Raw genomic sequence first — 27891 nt, 5'->3', positions numbered from 1 at the left:
TAGTACAGGGATTCTCAGATTTTTATTTGCATATATATTTTAATGGTATTTGAAGCTTGTGAATGTTTTATCCCAGCGCTAAGAAGGAACAGTGTTACTGTTATGTGACCGCGTCGGATGGAGCGTCACTGTTGCAGTATGTGTAAAAGCTTTTAAAGGCTGTTTGAGAGTTTACATTGGTGCTGGTGTACTTAACTTTTTTTTATACTAAACCGAAAACATTAAATTAAAAATTAGAATAAAATAACTTTTGTACATTTGAATGGAAATTTTATTGTCATTTTATCGTCTTGTGCATTTGTTTGTAACTGACAGGTGCAATGGGAGAGGTGCAGGGTAGTATGTAATAGCTGAGTGCACTAACAGGCACAATTTATGGTAGAGAGGTAGAGTACAAGCTGCTTACTGCCACATACAGTAAGTGAATGGTGGGCTCCTTACTATATTCCTACAGTAGTTTGTAATTAGTGGTTTACTCAAGTTATTGGTGACCTGCAAGCCTTTCAAGAGACTATTTTCATCTAGTTAAGGAGATTCACTGTCATTTACCGCTGAATCAATTCCTCTGCTGCAGTTGTTCACATCTTAAAATTCAGACAAAAAATGTTGCTTTACAGAGGAAGCAAAAGAATTAAATGGACCTAAATACAGCATATGAAAGAAAAAAGGCTATGGATTTTCAGCTTATAATAGTATTTTAAACTCATTCATACACACAGGGAGAATAAGCAAAGTCTACACATACTGAACCAGTGGTAAACACACAACCCAAAATGTCTTTGCTGGGTCATTAAAGAAAAGGGCAGTGTTTTCCTCATAGTAGCAAACAGAGTGGTGCTGAATTTATTACAGTCAAAAACATCATCTACAGGTCTTTCCAATCAAAATTAAACATATGTAACAATGACTAAGGTGACACAAAAAAAGGCAACAAGCCAACATATATTGCTAACACTTCAAGCTTCCAGTATGTTATTCGGAGGACAAATATGTAATGTACACTGTGCTATGTCATTAGGATATGGAATCTCTTTATGACCCTTTACTGTGGTGTTCCAAACGTTTTAAGACAAATCTCTTGAGTCCAACATTTTATATGCAAACACCATCAGTAATGCAGTAAGAACGTCATTATATAAATAAAGGCTGTCACAAAAAGTCTGTCTTAAAGCTCATTGAACACAAATTAATACATCTTTTTGCTTGCTGTGGCTGACTGATATGTTAAAACCTAAGACCATCTGTACCCCATGATATTCCAAGGGGAACACAGCAAAATATTTGATTCTATGGGTCCTGAAGTCAAGAATACAAAGGGAACCACATAAGGAAGAAGAAAAGCGTTGGCTGGTCATCAGCTTCAGCGAGAGTGCTTGGTCTCCACTCAGAGCTACTTGGTTTGGCTCAGATGTACATTGGACTCAGGTAAGTGAAAACAGACACAGGAATACCAAGGTTAACTTGAATCAATGCGTCTGATCGATTTTTCCATGAAGATCCCAGAGTGGTCCAGATGATCCCTGTGCTGAATCCAGTCAGTCTCTTTCACACCACTTAAAATGCCTTCAGGCTTACAGAGACAAAAGAAAATCCACACAACTCTTTTGGTTATATCCTGTATTCTTTAAAAACAGTTGTTTTAGCAGCTTTTGACAGTGTTTTTAAATTTCTCAGTTTCTTGAAAGCATATAACATCTCAACAACATCAATTTAATGGAGTGACATTTTTAGATATATCTGTATCTCACAAGCACCAGGTACTCACCTTTTCCTCCAAATCACAAAGAACCAGAATGATGTCACCTTCCTTAAACTGCAGTTCTCCGGTGTCCTTGTTGAGATTATCCTCCAGGGCCACCCCCTGAGTTTAGGTACAAAAACACTATGATGCACCTAATTTTCACAATGAAATGGTGACGGAATCTCCACAGCTTACATATCTTTAAACAGTTTATGTTTATTCCATCTGGGAGAGTCGACCCATATAATTTCTTCATAAATAATACCTTGTAATGGGTATATCTCCACAAATCACAAAGATACCACCAAAACGAAACTTTCATTTGCTGTTTTTCAGGTTACTTTCTGGTACCTTGCAGTATCATACAATTTCCACTATCATCTACACCAGGAGTGGGGAGCCAGTTCCATGCAGGGCCGGGGTGGGTGCGGGTTTTTGGGATGGCCTCTCCATCAGCCAATAATAAAACAGTGGTTCTCAACTCCAATCCTGAAGACCCACTGTTATTGGCTGATTGAGAGGTCATCCCAAAAACCCCACCACTGATCTACACTAATATTTACCTAAGCACCGACTGATAAATGGCACATTACAAATCACAACAAGCACAGACAACTTGTCCTCCCACCTCCTGAGAACTATATCTGTATAATTTCTTCACACATCTTTCACCTTGTAGAGAAATCCAGGTGGAAATTCAGGGTGGTCTGCATTTTTTACATCTATGCTGGAGGAAGACACTGGTGTGTCTTCAATGTTAGCGGCAGGGTCAGACGTATCATCATGTTTCTCCAGTGATTCAGTAGAGTTATCTCCCTCCGGGAGGGAGTCCTGAGCAGGGCTATGTTCTGATTGGGCAGTAGTGACCTCTGACACCGCCTCTTCCCTTCCCTCTTCCTCTACATTTGGCTTTTCCTCCCCAACATTCTCATTTTTGGCGTCATTCAGTTCAGGTTCATCTTCACACAGGCTTTCTGGTTTGGCATTGTCATCACCATGACCATTCATATCTGGGTCCTCAGTGACTTCACTCTGTGAACCATCTGGATCTTCAGGTGTCTGCTGTTCCACCAAAGCCCCAGTCTGGTCTTCCTCCTCCTCCTCCTCCTCCTCCTCCTCTTCCCCTACTTTTTTTATGGGGCTGGCTGGATCAGACCGGTTCTCATCCTGGGTGGGCCCATGGTTGGCTTTGTGGTCTGAGGGGAAGGCCGTGTTACAAGGGATGGGTGCGGAGATAATCAGAGATCGCCGTTTTTTCGAGGATGTGCTGCACAAAAAAAAAAAAAAAAAAAAACAGGAAAATAAGAGCAGTCCGTAAATACAGGAAGAGCTACAATCCCTGTTACCTGAAAAGATACAGGCTTTTCTGTATACAGTGGTACCTCGGTTCTTGAACTCACTAGAACTCGAATTTCTTGAAAGTCGAACAAACCAGTTTGACCTAGAACTCGATCTGAATACCAGAAGTTGAACCGTGAACGCTGACCTAATATAAAATTGTACGCGCCAGGAAATGAGTCATACTACAATGCAATTCTTACTTGAATACTTCTTCACAGACTGGACGATTAACCAAATAAAGCAGCACAACATTACAGTAACTAGCAATAAATAAACCACTAACTTACGTGTACTATTAGAGCATTTATGTCATTTATTTAAACTTTATTTTACCAGGTAAATTAACTGAAAACCAGTTCTCACTGCTTTACATGATATTCGGGAGAAATAGCAGATTATGTATCGGAACTGCCTGGGATCTAAACCCTTCAGCCAAACTCTTCAGCCAATAAGGGCAAAGGTGTGTCGTCACGGAGCCTGTTCCAGTTTGTGTAGCCAGGTGAGAGGTCGCAATGCATCTAACCGTAATGCATTGCGTCAGGATCAGAATGCATTGCTTTAAGCCATCGCTGTAAGCAAGTCGAACGCACCCAATGACCAGTCTGGGGAAACAAACTGAAACGCGGACTTAATACAGAGGACTAATGACAACAACCAGAAACAGCTGATCACATGGAGATCCCACACGAGGTTAACGAGGGGGAGTGGCACACGGAAGGAACGGACGATCGGGGCAGAACAGGGGTAATGTTGGGATAAGATCTTTATCGTTTTGGAAGCCATTAAGAAAAAAATGCTGCTCGTTTTATCCTGTTCATTTTGTGTTTAAATGCTAAAAAAAAAGAAAAAAAAAACATATTTAGGTATAATTTTGGGGGGCTGGGAACCAATTAATTGGTTTTCCATTATTTCTTATAGGAAAAATTCGATCAGAACTCGAACTTTTTAGGATTCGATCCGGAGTCCGGAACGGATTAAGTTCGAGAACCGAGGTACCACTGTAGTTGCAAACTCCACACACACAAAGACCAGAGACAGGGTCTGAGACAGCAGTGCTACCTATTGAGTTACCCCACCATACTTCCATCCATCCATGTTCTATACCCGCTTGTCCTATTCAGGGACACAGGGGTCTGAAGGTTATCCTAGAGGCTCGCAAGGTAGGGAATCACCCATGATGGGGCACCAACCCATCGCAGGCAGGCGCGCACACACACACACACACACACACACACACACACACACACACACACACACACACGGTCATGCAATATAGATGCAATTTAGAGACACTGTATCTTCAGAGTGTTGGAGGAAACCAGACTCTTGACATGGCCTGCATGATTTGTCAGATCCTGATTTGAAGATCATATTTATTCCTTCGGTTGGTGGGCCCTTTCTTCTGGGCTCCCGTCAGTTTATTTACGAGGACTCCATGGACCTGATCGCCAAGCTGCCGTGCGTCGCAGCAAAGATCTACCGCAATCTCTACCGCGAGGGCAGCGGCATTGGCGCCATCAACCCCAATCTGGACTGGTCCCACAACTTCACCAACATGCTGGGCTACAGCGACCCCCAGTTCACGGAGTGAGCTGATGCTAACCACTTCTGCACCATTGCTTCCCACCCCCCACCATACACTTAGAAAGACCTACCTGCCAACAGTAACACAATTTACTGGCTCATGAATATTCATTATACAGTGTGAAGCATGCTGTGCTGCCCATGTGAAATGTACCCACCTGTGCAGCCCTTTGATGATAAACGTCTTGTCTGAATGTTGAGTCTCCAGTTTCTTCATCACATTGTAAAGTTCATTGTTGAGCTGAATTTGATATTTTCAACCAGGAAGGTTAAATTTCATCACAAAAGAACACCAACTGTACAAGAAATAGCTAATATGGAACCAACAGTGTAATAGCAGTGAAGACTGCATGCAATTATTTTTAAATATTGGTAATATTTGAAGTAATTTTATACCTCGTCATTATGATCTCCCAACCAGTAAATTGGGGACCTTGTTAAGTCATATTCATGTACTTAAAGAAATACATATGATCACCTTTATATTTTTATATGTGAAATGTTGGTCCACCCAACTTTCAAACATACATTAATGTAAAAATCCAGGCAAAAATTACCTTGCTCATCTCTTTGTAGAAGACATCCCGCAAATTGGAGATGTTCTGGAAGACCGTCACATAGCAACCAATTCGGCTGAGGAGAAGCCAGGATATCAGCATTATTATTATTTATAGTGCCGGTGTGGCGAAGCAACACTCTAAAAGAGCAGTATAATTCATTTCTTCTAGCATTTGAAAGTGTAAGCATTAAGAAACCACTTGACTACTGCTAATAACTCCTTCTTTTACATGTTCCTGGTAAATGAAATACATTTTTACAAATAGATGTGTTGTAACAATCATTTGCTAGAGCAGAGGTGCCGATTCCTGTCCTGGGGAGGGAGTACATCAGGGTCATTCTACTTCAAAATACCCAGTTGAATATTTGAAAGTAGCATAAGATTTCAATTGTATATTACCTGGCCTTTAAGCCAGACTCTTTACATTTAGCCCAGTGTGATTACAGCAAATTAAATAAAAATGAGTATGGATAGAATGGGATTTATTTAAAAAAAAAAAAAAAAAAAAAAAGAATGATATAAACATTCATGCGCCACAAGTAAGCATGCCACTCTGTCAAGTGTTTCTTCTGGTAGTTAATCATCTGAATCACACTTAATGGAACTCATTGGTGCATTCAAGGAATCTGTCCAGAACTATAAATCACAGTTATTGTCCCCTGACAGGCTCACCTTTGATAGATAACTGGTAATTCTTCCCTCAGCTCTTTGTTGATGTCCTCAAAGACACTCTGTGCTTTGTTGAATTCTTCCTCTGCCTAACAAGACAAAAAAAAACCCTACTTCATATATTCACTCTGAGCCACTGGATCTTTATGTCCTCTTTATAGGTTAGGTAATCGATTTCCTACTTCAAACTGCATGTCCTGTGATCCCAGAGTAGGAGTGATTGTGGTCCCTCTACCTAATGTTTGCAGGAATTCTGCAGCTGCTGGTTTCACCAAAAAGCAGCAGATACCAAGGTAGATGGGAAACTACATTTCTCAGCCAATACCAAAGGGAATGATAGAAGGATATACTAGTGGATGGATATACTTGAAAGTACCCAGTACAAAATTGTCATAAAGGTAATGCCAAAGCCTTCAAAGTTTAGAGAAACTGAGATATTTCAGTAAAACTCAATGCAGAGCTTTTGAGGCACCCGTGTGCTATCAGAGCTGACCTTGGTGATTTTCGCTTCATCTTTCTTTTTGGTGCTTTGCAGCGCCTCCAGGTGGTGACGAGCAGAATCATAGTCGACCAGCTTCCTGCCACGTTTAGACACTCTCTCCTGTAGGAGAAGCAAAACAGAGTGACCAATCTGAGCAGCTTTGTGAAAAAATACCAAATGGATGGCAAATGAAACTACAATCTGGACACACCTACTGAAGATAATGACCCTAAGCAGACCATGAGGTTATATAGTAGGTATTATCTTGTGAACAAGCAAAGAGTGCTGCGACAGATGAGCCCCCCCCCCCCCCCCCCGGACCTCTAACCAATAACCCAATACAGCTGGTTTGGGATGAGTTGGATCAAAGAGTAAGAGCAAGGTAGCCAACTTATGCCCAGAACTTGTGGCTACATCTGGAAGCTGGTTGAAAGAATGCCAAGAGTCTTCAATGCTGTCATCAAAGCAAAGGGGGGCTCTATTGAATAGTGTACAGTTTAAGAAAATCTTAGGATGTTCAACATGTCTCTTACATATCAACTATTTCGATGAGCATTACTTCATTTTGTCAAGCCGTTATAGTTAAAGGTGATTTACGAAGCTAAAATCGAGACAAGTGCATTATAAGCAGGCGTGTCAAGACTTTTGACTGGTTTTTTATCTGATATGGGGACAGCAGGGAGGACTGGGCACTTTATTTGGGTTCAAGAGTTAATATGGGTTTAACTGAACTATGGCAAGGAACTAAGACAGGCATTTCAGTTTGAGCACAAGGGAAACAGAAAAAAACAAAACATAGGCACGAGTAAATGGGCCCATTTTTTTAACATTAACGCCATTACCCCCCCCCCCCCCGTTATACTGAGAACATAGCTGAACGACGCAGCACTTTTTCAGAGCACCACCTACCTGAAGTGTAGATGGTTCCTGTTATTGTGGTGTCAGAAGAAACATGAGGGTGTGGTAGAAATAAGTCCTACCTTCACTTCTGGAAATTGGCTAGTGTAGCTTTCCATGGTGCGCAATGTTTGATCTGCTAGCTTCTCTTCATAGTCATTCCACAGAAGGTCTTCATTCTGTTATCACAGGCACATTCACATAATATTTATATATAAAATTTCATGAGCTGTGTTTGGCGAAAACCATCTACTTCCTCTTGACTATCACATGCTACCAGCATGTCCATCTGATTGGCAGTATGCTGCAAACTTACATCTATGATTGTGGCTAGACCTTCTGCTCCATTCCAGTCAGGTTCATAGACATCCTTCAGCGTCTGGGATAGGCGTTTGGAGGTCTCATGCATTGCTGTGGTACAGGAGAGGGCAGACAGGTAGGTCATGTAACTAGAACACCTCCGTTTTGACTTTTGCTGAGGCACTCTCTGAACTGGGCAAACTGGGGCCATATTGATGTGATACTTAAGCACGCCAGGCAAGGTATTAATGTGTTAGAAGTAAAGATCTTGGACATAATCTAAATGGAAAAAGTGGTGCGGTGTAGTTGTGGTCATAAAGGTACTCGTCCCAGGGCCAGCAACTGAGTCAAAATGGCCTGCTGACTGACGCCAAAATCTCATATCCATTACCCACAGTGCACAAAAAGGGGCTGTACAGAAAGACATCCGGGAGGGAATGACAATGGCAATGAGCAGAAATGATAACCGTTACGACGATTAAGAAACTGGGGAAAACAAAATAATGAGAACTGATATTTCGCAAGCTGGGGACTCACATTATTTGAGAGGGGGGGGGGGGGGCTCTTTCTGGTGGTGTACATATTTGACACTCTGAGTGAAATCCCCACCCCCAAGCTATCGTGAAAACCTGGTATCTGTGGGGCAGTCAGTGGCGGGTAAAGTTGTTGACCGGGGTGGGGGAGGGATTGGAAGTTGTCAGCCAGGGCAACCCTTCACAGGATGCCAACCTGCCAACCTGCCCATCTTGCCTGCCCATCTACTGCTGCATACAAATATTGCTATGTTCACTGAAAGGTGATAGAAGTAGTTTCCTTTGTTCCGTTTACAACATGGTTCAACTGATTGGTTTGTTGATAACATTTTTTATTGCCCAACACCTCACTTTACCATCTGTGGGGCTGTCCACAGTTACAGGAGTAGCAGGGGGCAAAACTGAAAGCTTTCTGGTGCAAAGGAGAAACACACTTCTTCATTTGCCTCATTTAACCCCATGAAAGAAGAACAGAAAAATTATTTAGGGAAACTCTGAAATTCTAACCCCCTGCCCCCCCCAAAGGGAAACACTTTGGAAGTGGCAAGCAGAAAGAAAGAAATAAAATTCTTACAAAAATTGTAGACAAGTACATAGTAAAAACTGTACTGATACATGTGCTGTGAGACAACAGAAGATACAACAAAGTTACAAGGCTGGGTTTCAGTTTCTTGTGTTACCGTGGCAACAGATGTCTGGTGTGAGGAAACCCATCTGACCCTGACTGCAGATCTTATACAAGATGATAGCAGACCTCCACCTTAACGGCTTCCACACTACATTAGCTTTTTACATTTCTATACCTAAATCAAACTTAACCAAAAGCAGCAATTTTCTTGTAATAAGGGCTCACCAAACACAAAGTAATATTTAAAAAGTACCTTTGACAGCATTGTAATATGCCTTAATGTCTTTGAATAGCCTGTTCCCGTCACTCTGCAAATACACAGAAATAAATCTTTAAGAATATTTATGCCATTTTATTGTGGGTCAGCACCAAAATTAAATGTTTGACCTGCGATTCTTATTTTTTTTAGCAAACCAGATTTTTTAAGTTTTTTTTTCTGGTTGTTCATCAGTTTAACTTAAGTAACAAAAACATTGGTTGCTGAAAGTGCTGTGGTTAAAAACAAAATACAGTTCAAGATAAAGGAACTTCCTGTATCTGACTGAAATCTGATATTCTCATTCAACAAGCTACTCATCGCCCTCTCTGCAGACAAACATGCCTCATCAAATGAGTTATAGGAGTCAGAAGCAGCTAATACCGTATGTACACATTCAAGATCGTCATGATATGTGTCACCAGTTAATTACACTAGAAAGGTGGTTTTGCAATGGTGCAATGGTACCTGTTGTTTATTCAGATTGTGAGAACACTGCTCAAACTGCTCATCCTTGGTCTCCATGGTCTTACCCAACTTCTGCAAGACCTGAAATGAAGCAACAAATCTAATGTAAAAGTTGGAACTAATCTAAGAGGTTATGTCACCTCAACAATATAAGATCATTAATATGGAAGATCTTTTGGAAGAGCGAACTGCAGGACATCCCAAAGACTTTCAAGTCCAATATCAGTTTGATTTGTTCTGTGGGATCTGGGAAATACAGACTTATGTATTGGTCTATCCACCTGTTTCTATGCTCCGATCAGCACAAAGGCACAGGCAACAACTAAGCAGTAAATGGCTCTGCAAGACATGTGAGAGGAAGTGAAAAGAAGGCAGGAAGTAACAAGCCTCTGCGCAGCCGTTGCAAACCATTGTGCTTTTGTGTCCGTATCTGCCAGCGACAGAACAAGGATGTAAATACTGCTACTCTTTAGCTTGGGATTTACTAGGGACTTAAAGCATCAATGGCAGAAAATCCATCATGGATGTCAAAATATTCAGATGCTAAGAAACCCCGAATGAGCATAGAGAGTTTTGCTCTTCAGATATATGCATCTGCTGAGAGCGTTTGCATCCATGGGATTAAAATTCTACAACAAGGGGGTGGAAACCGAGGGGGGCACCCCCTAATACAGGGGTGGCCAATCTTATCCGCAAAGGGCCGCTGTGTGTGCGGGTTTTCACTGCAGCTCCCTAATTAGATTACTAATTAGAGGACTGATTGGCTGAGGAGTCCTCACACCTGGGTTTGAACAGCTGACCTAAAGGTTACCCCAAAAACCTGCATACACACCGGCCCTTTGTGGATAAGATTGGCCACCGCTGCCCTAATATTTAATTTGGCTTCATTCATCTCCCAACAAACAGATATTTCTATTTTAAATCATTAAGATGGTTCCTCCCCCCAATATAAAACTATCTACTACACTGTTCTCTTCAAAAGTCTCAGAAAAAAACAATATAAAGAACCATGAGTAACTCAGGCCTAATCTTTGGTAATTCCCAGAGAGATGGTCTGCTAAACCCAGATTTGAAGTTTAGAGCCGGTCTGGATGTAAAAACACTTTTCAACTTTAAAACTGTGCACAAAATACCACAGACACTCATCTGAGCGTACTGATGAAACGCTGAATATAACAATTTCCAAAATAAACTATGTAACCGCCATTATCAGGACAATCCAGTAAGCCTGAGACAGGAACAATATACTTCTGCCTTGAGTACGATATCACGTCCTACAAGGTCACACACATTCCAGTATCAGAAAGCAAAACAACATATAATCCAAACATATTGCATCACTACAAAGTATTACCAATGTTTTTGGATTCCTAAAGTTGGACAGACGCAAATACATGTTTCTGCCAATGAACATTAAATAGCTGAACCTGTGCTTTACCTTCTCTTGTGCCCGGCTAAATTGCTTCTGAAACCGCTTCGCGATAAGTCCCGCTCCACCACTCCCCGCACCGCTTGACTTGCTCTCTGCCATCTCTGCTCTTTTTCAGGCTCTATGGTTGTTTCTTGTTGTAAACTGCAGAAACGGATTCCCTGTGATGGAGAACAAGGTGGAGGAGACAGAGGCGAGAGGGCACACCAAAGGAAAGTACAGTACATGTGTCAGTCACCCTCGGAACATTATTATTATAACATTATTATTAATATGCTCTAAACTTTACAAAAAGACTGTGTTTAACACAAATTGCACCTGCAGCAGCTCTACTGTCAGAACAAGTTCTGCTGCAAGTTGATCTGCTCAGGTTAGAGTTCGATTTTGTTTTGACTTTATGAACAGTGTCAGGATTTTAAAAGATAACCAGCGAAACACATTGCAGAAACAAGACCTTAACAGTCCTATTGCTTTACGGACGTCATGCCCAAACAAGCACAACCACCGATCTGAAGTTCTGACCAGTTAGACAGGAATTGGGTGAGGGTATATTCACATGGTAAGTTTCTCACCACATTATCGTCGAATAAACAACATAGTTTGAAACTATTTAATCCTAATCATATTCAACTCGATCCCAGTGTGCTGACCAGCCGGACTGATTTACTCGTCGGATTATTATTTTAATATAATATAATGATGGTTATTTTTATTTTGTTTTAACTCACCTGAAACTTTGCAGTGTTGTCGGTCAGGATTGCACAAGTTCTCTATAAGCCAGCCGGACAAAAATTTAAGATCAAAACGCCATTCGGAAACCAAAAGCAAATGAAAGGCAAACAACACCAGACAGCATCTGTTATTATCTGATGTTTGTTGAAGCGGGGTCCAGTATACTTTGACCAAATGTTTCGCTGTTTCTCACATCATGCCGAGGTGTCGCTGAGCTGTACTGAGATCGGAAGGGCGGCCACCTCCCGTTGGTTAGTCGTTGGCGTTTGGTCCCCCGCAAATTACGTATACAACAGGAAAATGCATATTTAGCTGAAATTTACCATGTGCAAACCACTGTGTGCAGGTATTTACAGGCGAGGGGACTCGGTATCCGGTATTACTCAGTTGTAGTGTAAATAAAACACCCGCCCTTAACCTATGATGAGAATAATTTTAAAAAGATTCTAAACAGTAGGTTTTAAAAAAAAATTAAAAAATGAAAAAAATTAATGCTGATCTAAGATTCCAGTGTTTGTTTTATTCTCATTAAACTTGTAAATTGTGTTTAAAATATAGACCAATTTGATGACAACTACTATTATATTATATATTATATAGTAGGAGTATCACGTACCTGTACATGTCGCAGTAACACACTATAGAGACGATTTCTGATTTAATTATACTAAGGTGTGTGTAACCTATTATATGCAATTTGTCCCCCAAAAGAGGTTACTGACAGAAGAGCCACCCCTCCCCACACTTCATTAGATCTCTGCTGGGGTGTATGCGGTGGCCTGTATGTAGGGAACCAGTGATTGATAACTACAGCGCAATGCACCCCCCACCGATCTCAGTCTGCTCACTCTGGCAGGAAATGGCGGCACACCCATATACAAATTTCCCTGGAAAATGAGTCTCAATCCGTTGTTTGTGCTCTGGTGGTTCGTAAGTTGTAGACTGGATGACACAACACTCACCTCTGGCACTGCGTGGATTCTAATGCTAATAAGGATATGTATTATTTGTGGATTAAGTTTATGAATTCCGATCAATTAGTAGGTAGTTGTGCAGATTAAACATTTAATAACACTTTACTTGTACTTATTGTACATACATTATAATAAAGTAATACCATGTTATTCGTGGGCTCATGTTTATATACACTCATATTAAAAGATTAAATTACTGACACACTTGATGAAAATGAGTAAAAAAAAACATTGTACAATTCAGACACAGAGCACTTATATTATTCCAGAGGAAACTTCTTAATGAAATACATGTACATATAATGACAGTATCCAGCTCAAGCATTTGGGGAAGCTATTTACTTTTAACACAATAATTATTGAAACACTAAGCATAATTATTGGATTGAAAACTTTTTCTGCAATATATAGGTTTCAAATTGATGGGCTGCCCTATATTGTAAATAAAACCAAAGATATGTCTTTTATGATATTATGTTTACTTGGTGTGAGTGTCCAGGAATCACATTGCAGCCCCAACCTTACTGGCAACCCTATCCCTAACCTTAGCTCTAAATCTAATGGTGACCTAGCCTTATAAGATCTAATCCTAATAGCTACACTAATCCTAACTCTAGCTGTAAATCTAACAGTAAGATGACCCTATGTCTATGATCTTAATTAATCTCTACTTTCTTGTATTCTGACCCCTGCTCTGAGTCTCTGACTAAACAAAATATTCCTGCGATTCCCTCGATCCTCACCTCCCTCCCCTCCTTCCTGATACCAGGATCTCCAGATGAGAAGATCGAGAATTGAGGAAGACCAGGGTGAGCAAAGCTGCTGGACCAGATGCATCAGCTCCAGAGTGATCAAGGCTTGTGCAGACCAGTTGTGTGGAGTGGTTTAACACATCTTCAACCTCAACATGAGCCTGGAAAGAGTCCCAGTCCTGTGGAAGACCTCCTGTCTAGTGACAGTACCACCTGAAGGAACTATAATCTGAGTACAGATCAGAGGCACTGACATCACAGCACATGGAAAAGCTTACCCTGGTCCATCTCAGACCCCTGGTGAATATTTCGATGGACCCTCTATCAGCCACCTATTGAAACGGAAGATGCAGTCATGTTTTTGTCAAAACCCATTGACCATTGGCAACGGAAATTTCCCCCCGTAACTATACAGATTCGCAGATTCAACGTTCCGAAGCTGAAAATGCATGAACTGTGATTCGTAAATTCGTAAATTGGGTTTCGTAATTGTAAAAGGAAGATTGTATTCGTAAAACTTTGGCGACAGGTATAGGTATTCATTTTGCAACCCTTAATATGGATTTGAGATTTATAAAATTACGGCATCGTCATAACGTTTAAGTACGATTACTTGAGATGTAAATTTATCTACCTACGCATAGGAATCGGTTACACCTTAGCAGCTACAAACTGTGTAAACTACTAATGTAAAATGAGAATCTGTAAAACTTAAGTGCGATGCGTGCATGCATTTCGAACAGAATGTATGAATCTGTTACCGTAAATGTCACAGAACTGTACTTTCAAAATATTTGCCTACAAGTCAATTAGTTACAAGCATACAAATTTATATGATTAAATAATTTGCAGTTCATTTTTATGTACGAGTACTGTAGATATAAAATTATTTCCATACGAAAGTTGCCGAAAATGTCGTCGTGTCTTCAAAATATTATGAGACATGTAATGTAGATATAAAGAATAACAGACTAAACGTCTTTACATTTATACGGCATGTGGCAGACGCCTTTAGCCAGACTTTGATCATACAGCTCCATAACATCCCTATTTCATAACCGCATACCCTGAGCACCCAGAAGAAAGCCGTTTAACACGGTAAGACGAAGTAAACCGGAAATACACAAAAATCCAAAGAACTACACTGAATCTGAAAACATGAATTAATGTGTTTGTATGAATCATATGACAGGCCTCTCAGCGAGTGGTTAGAGTACGGATGGATGAATTGACATATGGATGGATAGATGATGAAACTAAAATTGATGAAATTAAAACACACTATTATCAATTTACTGTCAAGATGTTAACATATTAAATATGCGACGGAATAGGAAACGACCGGCAGGGGCGATGACGTATTTTGGAAGCGCCTACTTGGCTACGTCATCGATCTGAAGAATGCAATGGAAGAGTGTGGAATGAATCTTTTATCGTAAAGGTGGTGGACGTTACCTGAAATGGTAAATATTTTCACACTAAAATATTATTTCTTAAAATACTTTATATTTGAACATCATAAAAAAACTGGATCGTTGTTTGTTCCATTTCCAATAGATTACAGGTCTTTCTGTTAGTATTTAACCTCATTCAGTAATGTTAATTGTTATACTATACGAGCTCTATTCATCATCTGTGTCTTATCTTTACATGATTTCGGTTTCATGTGGAGAAATATTGATATTTATCTAACATGGTGATATTTGCATTTGTTATAAATTATTTACTCGAATCGCAATTAATTGAAAAGATAAACTGAAAATAATACAGACGTCTGCAAGATTTTTTTTCCCCTTTGTTCTGCTTTTGTCTGTTATTTGGAACATTGAGAAATAATGATTATGCAAATTGTTTTTTTTTTCTAGTGGCAGGCGAAAATGAGCACCTATTTGCGCGTAGTGTCTTTCTGTTTGTTCCTTTGTTTTTTTCTGCATGCTGGCCAAAGTGCCAGACAAGGACAAGATGTGAGATGTGGAGGTAATGTATTGGTTTACATATTTTTTATTTAATCACTTCTGTTTTACATAAATACATTTGAGTGTGCCTGCTGATTTATTTTTTAAGAATATTGCATTTACCTCTCTGTAGTAATGTTTTAATGGTGTTCTTCACCCTGTGTGTAGCATGCAGGGCCTTGGTGGATGAGTTGGAATGGGCAATCTCACAGGTCGACCCAAAAAAAAAGATCCAGACTGGGTCCTTCAGGATCAATCCTGATGGCAGCCAGTCTATCAAAGAGGTAAGAAGATTAAGGTCTCAAAAAAGCTTGGCTGTATATTGAATATTTTAATGGATCTCTGGTGTCCTGCCTTAGACAATATGCCCCTGGGATAAAAAAAAAAAGTTCATCTTATTATCTTATCTTCCATCCGTCTCCCATACAGACTCCAGCCTACTGTTTTTGTAGTTATCCAGACAAAACTTTGATGTCAGTTTTATTGCTTTTTGATATTGATCACGTCATTTTATGTCTCCTGGTCTCTTTTAATTTTTTAAGATAACCCTATAAACATTGTGTTGTTGAATGATGAAACGTTCCTCAAAACTGCTCTTAAGCTTGTTGTTTTGAAGAATGCAGTATTTGAGTTAGCTGATGACATGCATTGACCTGCAAAATTTTATATTCTATTTCATATTTTATACTGCAAGTAGATTGGCAGAGGTAAACTGGTCTAAATTCTGTTAGTCAAGGCAGCTTCCTTCTCTCTCTGACTTCCTTCAAAAAAGCCTTAGCATGTTAGGGTTTCCAGTGGTTTTTAGTTGCTGATATCTTCTTTGTACATATTATCTGTAGGAATTTACCTTGAATCTGGTCAACCTAACATGCATGTTTGGTCATTCTTAGGTTCCCTTTGCCCGATCTGAAGGTCACCTCCTTGAACTTCTTGAGGAGGTGTGTGACAAGATGAAGGACTACGGGGAACGTATTGACACCTCAACTAACCGGAAGACTTACACAAGGGCGAATTCAAGGGATGGCAAAACGATGGACCTCTCTGAAACCAGCTTTGACTCACGAGTTACCTCAAGCCTTAAATATGCCGTAAGCTCCCAGCCTTCACAGTACTTCCTGAATTTTTAGAAATTAGATTGGCATGATGCATTGCTCATTGTTGCTCTCCCAAGGTGCTATTAAATGTACATGAAACATCAATGGTAATATTTTCCAGAAGGTCTTACCCACTCTGTATAATGTTAATGTATTTAAAATTGATTATTTTGGCTCAATTTTGTTTCTTCTAGTGTGAAACAATTGTAGAACACCACGAGGATGAAATTATCGAATTCTTTTCACATGAGACTGACAATGTCAAAGACAAACTCTGTAGTAAACGGACTGGTAAGTTTCCACTGACTTACAACACTAAAAATCCTACATCCTGCTATACGGTTGGGTTTATCTAGTGTGTGTAAAGCTATAAATAATCAAATTGTCTTTGGCCACCAAATTGCATTTGTCTTACCTTCCCATCTTTATTTTCTTTCTATTTCCAGATCTTTGTGACCACGCCCTCACTATGTCCCATGATGAGCTTTAACTCAGCAGTGAAGAACACCCATTTCCCAAACCTTGCAATGAGCAGCACCCCCTCATATGCGGGGGGCACAAAATATTACACATCTTCAGCAAGTTACCTCTTAGAACTTAAAAAATATCCATTAATTTAGTTGCTGCATACATTCCGTTTCCCTGTTTCATATTATTTGCCATTCTCAGTAGGATGCACATTCTAACACAAAGGTCAGAATAGAAATCAAAGTGAAAAAGGTGTAGAAGGTCAGTTTTAAACTGCAAAATTTCTTAAACACCTTCTAAAACACTTCCAAGATCATTCTGAAATTGTTGCATACATTTCAAATTTTACAATCATTGAAGAGGCATTGAGAAGAGGCATTCATTTTTTCTTTTTAGGATTAATGGTTCTTTGACACTTGGTTTCGATTGAGGAACTGGTTTACTTCTACCCATTTTTTTTGTCCGTAAAACTTTATACATTTGATGGAAATATATTTGTACAACAACAACCAGACTCTGGGTTTCTTTTTTAATCAGATTGGAATATTTATGCAGCCACAATAGCTTGTGTATGGGGGAAATGAAATATGTACATTGTTTTCATACTTGTTGCATTTAAAACATTCAGCAGCCAATAAGCTAATTTTATTAAATCAGGAAGTCAAAGTGAATTAGCTTCCTTTTCTTAGCCTATCACAGTAGTTAATATAGTCACTTCTCATCTACAAGTCTATTGTTTTCTGTTCATTCAAAACATTTAACAAGACTTAAAAGAAAGTCCAGAAATTGTACAATGCCTTACAAGTAGATCTAATGAAGTAAAAATGGAAAGAGCAAAAAGAAGTCATAACCACAGTCAGTGGCCAGGATTAGGGCCACCATGAAAATATAAAAAGAGATTAAAGTCAGAATTCTGAGAAAAAGGTAAGAATTCAAATAATATTTTCATGGTGGCCCTAATCCTCTTCCGTACAAATGCTGCTTTAAAGGCACTAAATCGGTAAAAATAAAGCAGAAAAGTGATTAAAAATTTTGGGTCAGTCAGTCCTCGGAACAATAACCTAGCTTTTAATGAAGCCTTTGTGAATTTCAACGGACAGTCAATGACTACCTACCTGTGCTCAAACAAACATTTCCTAGTATAAAATAATGTATGGTCATTCCTTTTAGAGATTTGATTTATGAGGCTTTGCCAAACATGGTATTTAAAATTTGTCATCAGTAATGCAGACATCCACTAGACTAGAACGTTCAGCTTGCACAAAATTGCCGGGTACGTCGACCAATCATTTTCATCAACTGGGGTCCTACTGACCAATCACATAATTAGCCCGCCGTCGTCGAGAGGGTCATTATCCAATCCAAATCCAGCGTACGTGCGGGCCTGAATCCTTTCCCGGTAGCATTACTGCGGAGGGGCACCTTCACTGAGCTCCGCGGCGCACTGACAGGCGGGAACGGCCAGCTGCAGGAGACATTTGCCTACAGGTTCATCATGTCGCTCCTGATTGTCGGCAGGGTAGCACCTAGGCTTCTCAAGTCAAAGGTAAGAAAGAGACGCGTAATGCAATGAGGCTCCTGCGTGGGGGGGTTCAGTGGTTAAGTCTGTGCCGGCTGGCTCGCTAACCAAGCTAGCGGGGCCTGTTTCGGCTATAACGGAATTTCTTGGCTGCAAGCCCACAACTATGAGCTTCACAACAGTTTAAACATACTTCTAAATACAAACTTTAAAAGCCTAAGCGTAAATGGTTGAGGTTTTCTGTACTGGTTAATATTTTACCCAGTTGGCCAGTTGTACAATTTTATGCTGTAACTTAATGCCCTGGTTGGGGGGTCCGCCTCCCTACGTCCAGCCTGGCTGCTAGGACTTTAAAACAGCACCGGCAACATGATCAAAGACTTGTTTAAGGCTTGTTAAACCGGGAGATCGGGACCTTCCTTGCCGATTTCACCGGAGTGCAAAGCGGACTGGTATTTGATTGAACACGTCAGACCGTTTAGTAAATCGTTTAGTGCGGCCGTAACTGATATGATTGGTGTTAAACTAGGTATCTGATGACTTATCATTGGATCAAATTAGTCTGACAGTAACTGTCTACCAGTCAAGTTTACATACTGGATAGGTTGGTTGAATGGCTAGAAGATGCCCAATTTCATTGTGGCCGAGGAGGGGTTATATGTGACGGTGGCTGGTTCGGTTTTTAGGAGAAACTTAGGGTTTATAACTTGAACGTGGTCCAGAGAACAATGCATTTGCCGCAAATGATTAATGAAATCATTAGATCAATTCTTCATTTACAGTGTATGTCCTAGTCAGTGCAGGGGGAACTCCCATGTGCCATAGTGTCACAGAAGCATTACAGTATTTTAGCTGTTGGTCAGATTCTCCCTGGTTACTTGCTTACAAAGGTTTCTTAGAGCCTTCTGCTTTGTGAAGGTTAACAGTCAGGTCTTTGTTTGCACCTGTAAGCTAACGCTCCCTCTGCGATTTGAAGTCTGTCCGCTAGTTACTGAATGGTCATCTTTTGTCAAGGGGTGTCGAATTTCTGAAGGATTTTGCAGTAACTGTGACATCTGATGAAACGCATTCAAGGTTTTTTTTTTTTTTGTCTGGAATTGTGCTGACCTTGACTGAATTTCTACCAATTTTAGCCTAGGAAAGTGGGATGAACCCTTCAGTATTAAAGGAAGGACCAGTTGATGTAATAATTAATGCTGTTTTTGGGCACCTGCCAGAGTCACCTACGTAAACCACATCATGTAGAAATAAGGTGGTCATACTTGTACTTTAATTTTAGAAAACAGGGCTATTTTGCGTTTGGTGTTCAATGAAACAAGTTGGAAGGTGAACACCTAAAATACTGGACATGCTTGATGCTTAAAAAAAATGAAACATGACTGTTTTTATATGTAAGCATGCCCAGAGGGTGTTGGTCTGTCTTGCTAAGCTACACAGGGCTCCGCCATCCCAGGACTGGAGTTTGACACCCCTGCTTTAAGGGTTATGAAACACTGCCATATTTAAAACATTATTTGTAATTTTTGTCTCTTGCAGAATGCTGCTTGTGTCTCTGTAGCTTCTAGAAACCTCACATCATCCACAGTAAGTGTCTAAATGCCCATTGCAGCCTCTTTCTGGACTGAACTATGAAGTCACCATGCAGTGTTGTGAGGATGGGCGACCCTGCTGTGAGTACTCACTTGCTCATTCATTTGTGCTTGTAGAACCTAAAGGACATCCTGGCCGATCTCATCCCCAAAGAACAGAGCCGGGTCAAGAATTTCAAGCAGCAATATGGAAAAACCAATATTGGCCAGATCACTGTGGACATGGTAAGGAGGACTTTAATTATGCCAGTGTGACAGTATTCCACCTTATACTGGCATTTCGCGCTATGTTAGTGTCCATTTTTATAATGAGTGTCTCAGTTAAATTTTTATTTTGTCAGTGCTAAATAACCATTTTTTAATGTTTCTTTTATGTTACAATAACATTGTCTGTTTATCTCTGCTAATAGTGTTAACTGTTTAAAATGCAACATTCACTATGAATAACTTATCGGAGCATGGTGTAATATCAGTTATATTCAGCTCTTTAAATGATTATTCTGTGTTGTGGTCCAGGTCGGCCTCAGAGCCTCTGTGTGGTTCCCCTTGTTGGTTGGCTACAGGGTGCAGTGTAAATGCTCAAGGTCCATTCTGGTCGGATTTCCCTACAGGTCTACGGAGGGATGAGAGGCATGAAGGGCCTGGTGTATGAGACATCTGTCCTGGATCCTGATGAGGTGAGGCGAAAACTAAAGTCTGGGAGGGTGAGGATAATTTATGTGCTCTCTGGATGGGTGTCCCTGCCTTGTGCCCAGGGCATCCGAGGACGGGTTCTGAATCACTAATTACTAAGTACAGTGGTACCTCGGTTGTCGAACGGCTCCGAGCCGGTATCTGCTCAGTGTTCGTAATGATGCTCTATAGTCGAACCGAGACGCCAACCTGAAAGAACCTGTATGGGTGTAATTGAGTCGCGGATCCGCGTTTCTCCGCATGTACAAAGGGGAGACGCTTCAGTTTAAGATGAGTCATGGTAAAGAGGTAGACCTACCCACAATGGGCCTTCATATTTAAGCAGAGAAGCTTTAGTCGTCTATAAAGCCGTGGTTAACATACAAGTAAGAGATGACAGAAATGAGTTGAATATTAGCAATTTTGGACTGAGAGCTACATCAGTACTATACTCTGCGCAGTTGAATGTTATTAAATATTTTCAGGGAATCCGTTTCCGTGGCTACAGCATCCCAGAGTGCCAAAAGCTACTGCCCAAAGCTTCCGGAGGTCACGAACCACTACCTGAGGGCCTGTTTTGGCTGTTGATCACTGGCCAAGTGCCTACAGAAGAACAGGTGATTGAGGAGAAGTGTTCAAGTTTGACGGTCTGATTTGATGTTACCCAAACATAGAAGACTTGTTTTTAAAGTGGAAGCCAGTCTCTTCATAGGCATTGCTGATCAGCTGCATGAATTTCAAATTTCTCTACGTTCAGGTGAGCTGGCTGTCGACGGAGTGGGCTAAGAGAGCAGCGCTTCCATCCCACGTGGCCACCATGCTGGACAACTTCCCCACCAACCTGCACCCGATGTCCCAGTTTAGCGCCGCCATCACTGCTCTGAACAGTGAGAGCACCTTCGCCCGTGCCTACTCAGAGGGTGTCAGCAAGACCAAATACTGGGAGGTAAAGCCCCTCTCGCTCTTGCTATTCCATCCATCCATCTTCCTAACCCTCATCCTGGTCAGAGTCGTGGGGGGTGGAGGGTAGCAGCAAATGGTTAGGCAGTTCCCTGGATGGGATTCTTGTCCATTACAGGACACACACACACACAGTCATGCAATATAGATGCAATTTAGAGACACCGTATCTTTAGAGTGTTGGAGGAAACCAGACTCTTGACATGGCCTGCGTGATTTGTCAGATCCTGATTTGAAAATCGTATTTATTCCTTCTGTTGGTGGGCCATTTCTTCTGGGCCCCCGTCAGTTTATTTACGAGGACTCCATGGACCTGATCGCCAAGCTGCCGTGCGTCGCAGCAAAGATCTACCGCAATCTCTACCGCGAGGGCAGCGGCATTGGCGCCATCAACCCCAATCTGGACTGGTCCCACAACTTCACCAACATGCTGGGCTACAGCGACCCCCAGTTCACGGAGCTGATGCGGTTGTACCTTACCATTCACAGGTGGGGAGTTGTGGAAACGGGACACTTGTCTATCACTTGGCTGACCTCATTTGACAGGCCACACTTGAATTGGATTGTGTTGTCATGCTAATTTGTCACACTGTATAAGCACATCTAAAAATACCAAGCCAATAAATAACTATCAGTAACTCGAATTTGCTGCGGGAGGGAATATTGTTCTGCTTGGCACTCTTTCTGTGCTCTAGTATCAGTGCTAATGAGAGAGGAAAAGAGCACTGATTATAGCACATTGCCACACCCACCACATAACAAACCACCTCAGCACACTACTCCAAAACGGACCAGTGTGAGTTGTTTTCCGGTGGCTGGAGTGCCAGGCCTGTCACCAGCCCCCAAGTTTTTCCCTATAAGTTGCAGGGCTGGATGTAGATTAACATCATGCCCAGGGCCAAGCAATTGCAGGTTAAGGACCTTGCTCAAGGGCCCAATGGAGTATAATCACCACCACCACCCCCCCCCCCCCCAGCCTAGGAGCCACCACTCCAGCCTACAGTGGCTCATGGCAAAATTGAAATTATTCTAAAGTGAGTAGTAGTGCGAAACATTGACTGCAGGAATTGTTTGTACTGCTTTTCTGTATAACGTAGAAATGGGAAGGAAATGAAAGATTTCCATGTGTAGTGCCACATAGAGGTGAGGTGTGAATACAAATATTTCTGTCCCTCTACAGTGACCATGAAGGTGGCAACGTCAGTGCCCATACATCTCATCTCGTGGGCAGTGCTTTGTCTGACCCCTACCTCTCCTTCAGTGCAGCCATGAATGGATTGGCTGGGCCTCTGCATGGACTGGCCAATCAGGTTGGTGCATCTGAAAAACATTTAAAGGGCGGCGTTCGGCTCTGTGGGTTAGGACTCTGTGCTCATGATCTCATGGCTGGCAGAGCGATGTCACCATTGGGCCCTTGAGCAAGGCCCTTAACCCCAACTGCTCCCAGGAACTGACTGACCCTGCTGCTGAATTGTATGTTACATTGGATTAAACCATCTGCTAAATAAATGGAAGTAAATGTAAAGAAGCTCCCGTTGCCTGGGAAGGTGGACGCTGCCTAATGTAAGGTTGTCTCTGCAGGAGGTGCTGGTGTGGCTGACGGCCCTGCAGAAGGAGTTGGGAGGGGAGGTGTCCGATGAGAAGCTGAGGGACTACATCTGGAACACACTAAAGTCTGGGAGGGTGAGGATAATTTATGTGCTCTCTGGATGGGTGTCCCTGCCTTGTGCCCTGGGCATCCGAGGACGGGTTCTGAATCACTAATTACTAAGTACAGTGGTACCTCGGTTGTCGAACGGCTCCGAGCCGGTATCTGCTCAGTGTTCGTAATGATGCTCTATAGTCGAACCGAGACGCCAACCTGAAAGAACCTGTATGGGTGTAATTGAGTCGCGGATCCGCGTTTCTCCGCATGTACAAAGGGGAGACGCTTCAGTTTAAGATTTTCGCCAAGAAGCCTCCAAGTTTAGGTAAAGTACAAAAAGTTTTTCATTGTATGTATTGTGTTTTTGCTATACTGTATTGTATTAATTGTGTTTAGATGTTTTAGATATGGTTTCTGCAAAATAGGCCTGTTTACTTTGAGTTAAATTAATGTTATGTGTAATTTTTAGGTCTGGGAATGGATTATTTGGATTCCCATTATTTATGGGAAAAATATGTTCAGTTCTCGAACTGATCAGTGTTCGAACTCAATTCTGGAAAACATTGTGTTCGACAACCGAGGTCCCACTGTATTCATTGACAGAAATGTCTACTTTTTAGTAACAATACTGACAGCATTGCTTTGGTTACCGTGATCTGAATGTAGTGCAGCCTTCCTAAGAACAAGCTGCCCGCCAACAGCGATGATGAAAATTCTTTGAGCTCCCATAATCCACCAATATGTCTGGTTTTCCTCATTTACCCAGGTGGTCCCAGGTTATGGGCACGCGGTCCTGAGGAAGACGGACCCCCGGTACACCTGTCAGCGTGAGTTCGCCCTGAAGCACCTGCCGAACGACCCCATGTTCAAGCTGGTGGCCCAGCTATACAAGATCGTGCCCAACGTGCTGCTGGAGCAGGGCAAGGCCAAGAACCCCTGGCCCAATGTGGACGCCCATAGCGGAGTCCTGCTACAGGTACTTTTGGGATCTGAACCCTTTATGAAAATGATTTTATCGACAATTTTTAATTTGCCAGATATCAGAATAGTATTAATCAGTTTCTTATCCAGCATGGTTTGGTAGACTTTGATTTATGGTGAAGAGTGTCTTCCCCATCTGGGAACACCCCCTGTCCTTATTGGGTTGGTTTGACCTTAGAGGGTGTTCCCAGATGAGGAAGACACACTTCACCATAAATCAAACTCCAGTCCTGGGGGGCCAGAGCCCTGTGTAGCTTAGTTCTTTCCCTGTTCCACCACAAATGATTCAGCTCAAGAGCTGTGTGATAATTAGCACAAGGAGTTGAATCAGGTGTGTTAAATGAGGGGAAACCAAAAACTGTGCAGGGCTCCGGCCCCCCAGGACTGGAGTTTGACACCCCTGCTCTAAGGGTACAGGATGCAGGGATGTTTCTTCACAATGGACCAGTGGATCTTTAGCTGTCTCTCATTCCCTCTCCTCCCTTCTTCGCAGTACTATGGCATGACAGAGATGAACTACTACACCGTGCTGTTCGGCGTGTCCCGGGCCCTGGGCGTCCTCGCCCAGCTGGTGTGGAGCAGAGCACTGGGCTTCCCGCTGGAGCGCCCCAAGTCCATGAGCACCGATGGGCTGATGGCGGTGGTGGGGGCCACGTCTGGTTAGAGCTGTCAGGAAAGGAAAGGAAAGGAAAGAACATACTTGTACTTAAGAGGAGAGGCAGGGTGCTTTAAAAAGAGAACCTGTGTGTGTGTGTGTGTGTGTGTGTGTGTGTGTGTGTGTCCGTCCACATTTCAGGATAATTCTACACTTACTATATCAGCGATTTTATTTATTTTATTTATTTTTCCTCCTCCTTTTTACCCCCATAGAGCACGGTCAGATTGTGTAGCTCTCACGGTGTCTCTTTCATAAGCTGAGGTCACCGCCGGCTTTCCATCCAGAACTTCTGCATGCTTTGATTGGTGGGACTGACATGATGCGGGGAAACTGACGCGATCTTGGAGTCCAGCTGACTTGGGAAACATTTCTTGAAGGCCAGCTGAAATGTTATATGTCGACTGAAGGCCATGTTGCATTCGTGTTCGGTCCCTGACTTTTATTTTATTTTTTTGCCTGTTTTAAATGGCTAGAACTGTCTGTACTCAATTGTCATGCTGCATTTGAGTTGCACTTATCACAAAACTACCCATTGTTAAGATGCGGTTTTTCTGGATAACCGATAACAGAATTGTATCCGTTTTATTCATGGAAGAGAATATTTGGTTTAAAGCTCATATTTAGATCTTAGTTACAGTCCTTTTTTATATCTTATTTTTTAAGGAGGTGGTGGTGAAGGCATGGCTGAAGATCCTAAATGTAACTCAAAGCCCATGGGAAATTACTTTTGACAAATTTTGTTGACAAAATAATGAAGCTTTATCAAAGTAATACATAAATCTACAATCACAATTGGTATTTTTTCTCGTTTTGTAAATGGCTTACAGGTATGTTACAGGTGAAAGTATACAGGATTCAAACTTGGGTTTAATACTTATATTTATTTAAGTGATACTCCACTTAGTGTAATGTCTTATGCAGTTGTTCAGAGACATTTTATAGAAAGAGCGGGGTTTTATTTTTATATGGTCAGATTGTCTTTTGCAGTTTAAACAGTCTAAGGATCGGGGTTTCGAAAATGGGAATAAAAATAGTGAGTGATTCTGACTTTGCTGCAGTATTTATGAAAGTGACTGGGAGATGACAGCATGTTCAGCTTTAATGTACATAACACTCCCTGGCAGTGCGGCTGTCTCTCCCCGGTCTCACCACTCTCAGCTTAAAGGTCCTTTTGGTTTCAGAAGAAGCACCTAATACACTCCATTCTTTCTTGCATAGACTAAGCTTTACTATGATCTCATTGAAGGTCTGCCTGATGTTGCCACAACAGGCTAAGGTGCATTGGGTGCTACTATTCTGTGGATTATTTTATGTTGCTGTGTGTCTTATGTTGTCCACTGTCTGTCTATGTTCTACCCTGTGTAAAGAACAAACCTGCAGGGTATTCTGTATTGGAACGTAATGGAAGTAGTTTGGTAAAGAGTAGGACTGAAAGTCTAGCTTGACTAACTTTGATGTTACAAAAAAAAAACAGAGGAAGAGTGTTGGACATGGAATTGGGGTGGAAATGGAAAAAAAAAACCTGGAAATACAAATAAATGTTTTTTTATTATCATTTGCCTTTTGTGTGTTTTTTTTTCTTTTCTTCTTCAATTCACAGCCTAAAACTTGACTACCAGCTTAACTCAAGCTGGTTCCTCAGTGTAATTATGGCCACAATTTACATCTCTGCTGCAAGAGGAACTTTGTATCCACGTCTTCTGTGAACTCATATACAAAGAACAGTTACTCATTGTGCCCGACCTGAACTCCATTTGCCATTTTGTCACAGAGAGGTGTTTAGATACCAAGGTCTGTAGCAAAAGGAAGTGAAAATAGAAATGGGACGTCCTATACACTTATTTTCAGTCTGTCCTTTTGAACTGGTTATAGTGCTCGTCGTGTGTGAGTGAGCGAGTGCTGTTGAATGTTCATCTTGTCTATTTCGGGGTTCCTTCTATCCCTGAGCTCTTATTAATAGCTGTTCCACATGCCCCTGCTGTACTCAGATTTCTGCTGCTGGTTTTGCCCTTTAAAAGGCTACATCCTATTTGTGACTCTTCAAGCTTCCCAAGTGAACAGTGTAAATGTTCTGGTTATCTCTGAAACCCTGTCAAATTGCACTGATTCAAAAAAAAACAATGTAGTTTGGCAAATAAAGGAGGAGTGTTGTTTTTGCAGATGCGATGGGCACGAAAAACTCACCAGTGTAACAACCTGGCAATGACTATGGAGACCCATCATGCACCTGATTTTTAGACCGATATCTGCAATCTAAAAAAAAATTCAGTGATATAAGACATGGTTCCCCAATTCCAGTTCTGGAGAGCCAGTTTGCAACACCATTTTCAGATTTCCCTGCTCAGACACTAAACCTGATAATTACTAAACTTGATAATTAGCCAATTGTATTTGAGCAGGGAAACCTTCTGTTGATTTCTCGCTCTGTAGCACCAGAACTGGTAAACCTTACTGTGTGTCTACCCTCGATGCCATGGTTCATTATAAGATATTTAGAAGGATCTTTGTAACAAATGGATTAGGTTTCGTAGATGTTCTCTCAGAATGGTTGCTGTACACGAGCTGTTAGTGGTTGCAGAGGTGTCAAGACAAATGTAAAAATATCCTTGAGTATTATTGGCTATTAGGTGGAGAGTGGACACTTGTTTCTAAACTTGCTGAGCACTGCCCTCTTCATAACAGTCAGAGTGTAATGACCCCTACAAAGTGCCACCTTTGTGATTGACACTTATTCACAGCTGACAGTTATCTTTGTTCCACAGTTGCAGTAATGACCTAATTTTGTCAGTAAAATTCTCCTAGTTATTGCATGGATTTGTGCTTGATTATAAAACCAGAAATCTATGGGATGCTCATATTTTAACCCTTATGTATACTTTACAAAGAGAAAAAATATTTAATCATTTAGTTTATCTCTATTGCCAGAGTATATGAAACATTACAATTTTCAAAAATATTGGTTAGAATTGTAAATCTGATATTCATTCATCTATATCTTTGTTGTTT

At 41.3% G+C, this 27891-nt stretch overlaps 3 protein-coding genes across 7 annotated transcripts; 2 read left to right on the top strand and 1 right to left on the bottom strand.

Moving 5' to 3' along the window:
• Positions 1-808: 808 nt before the first annotated feature.
• bin2b (bridging integrator 2b) lies at positions 809-14443 on the bottom strand. 5 transcript variants are annotated; one of them, XM_023832054.2, is made up of 15 exons: positions 14330-14443; positions 13336-13676; positions 11615-11656; positions 10896-11047; positions 9458-9538; positions 8987-9041; positions 7589-7683; positions 7356-7451; positions 6388-6495; positions 5898-5983; positions 5224-5299; positions 4825-4907; positions 2414-3008; positions 1766-1861; positions 809-1570 (listed from the first exon to the last, which is right to left on the bottom strand). In XM_023832054.2, exons 4-15 carry the CDS (start codon positions 10986-10988, stop codon positions 1457-1459), a joined length of 1578 nt encoding a protein of 525 aa, XP_023687822.2. In that variant the 5' UTR covers positions 10989-11047; positions 11615-11656; positions 13336-13676; positions 14330-14443; the 3' UTR covers positions 809-1456. The 5 variants fall into 5 exon arrangements, with proteins under 5 accessions (XP_023687822.2, XP_023687841.2, XP_023687832.2 ...); XM_023832073.2 differs by having other exon boundaries at positions 13623-13676; XM_023832064.2 differs by having other exon boundaries at positions 14411-14429.
• Positions 14444-14519: 76 nt separating this feature from the next.
• On the top strand, positions 14520-17370 carry cnpy2 (canopy FGF signaling regulator 2). Its single transcript, XM_023832153.2, has 6 exons — positions 14520-14807; positions 15210-15321; positions 15468-15583; positions 16190-16387; positions 16588-16684; positions 16840-17370. The coding sequence occupies exons 1-6, from the start codon at positions 14805-14807 to the stop codon at positions 16881-16883; spliced, it is 570 nt and encodes a 189-aa protein (XP_023687921.1). The 5' UTR covers positions 14520-14804; the 3' UTR covers positions 16884-17370.
• An 865-nt stretch (positions 17371-18235) lies between these two features.
• On the top strand, positions 18236-26440 carry LOC111855058 (citrate synthase, mitochondrial-like). The gene is made up of 11 exons (XM_023833680.2): positions 18236-18407; positions 19917-19964; positions 20087-20194; positions 20581-20646; positions 21127-21258; positions 21399-21587; positions 21891-22090; positions 22782-22911; positions 23183-23284; positions 24013-24222; positions 24721-26440. Exons 1-11 carry the CDS (start codon positions 18357-18359, stop codon positions 24889-24891), a joined length of 1407 nt encoding a protein of 468 aa, XP_023689448.1. The 5' UTR covers positions 18236-18356; the 3' UTR covers positions 24892-26440.
• Positions 26441-27891: the final 1451 nt, after the last annotated feature.

This window comes from Paramormyrops kingsleyae, chromosome 8 (assembly GCF_048594095.1).
Source record: "Paramormyrops kingsleyae isolate MSU_618 chromosome 8, PKINGS_0.4, whole genome shotgun sequence".
Classification (NCBI taxonomy): domain Eukaryota; kingdom Metazoa; phylum Chordata; class Actinopteri; order Osteoglossiformes; family Mormyridae; genus Paramormyrops; species Paramormyrops kingsleyae.
Note: the sequence above shows the minus strand (reverse complement) of the source record. Positions and strands in the feature narration are given on the sequence as shown.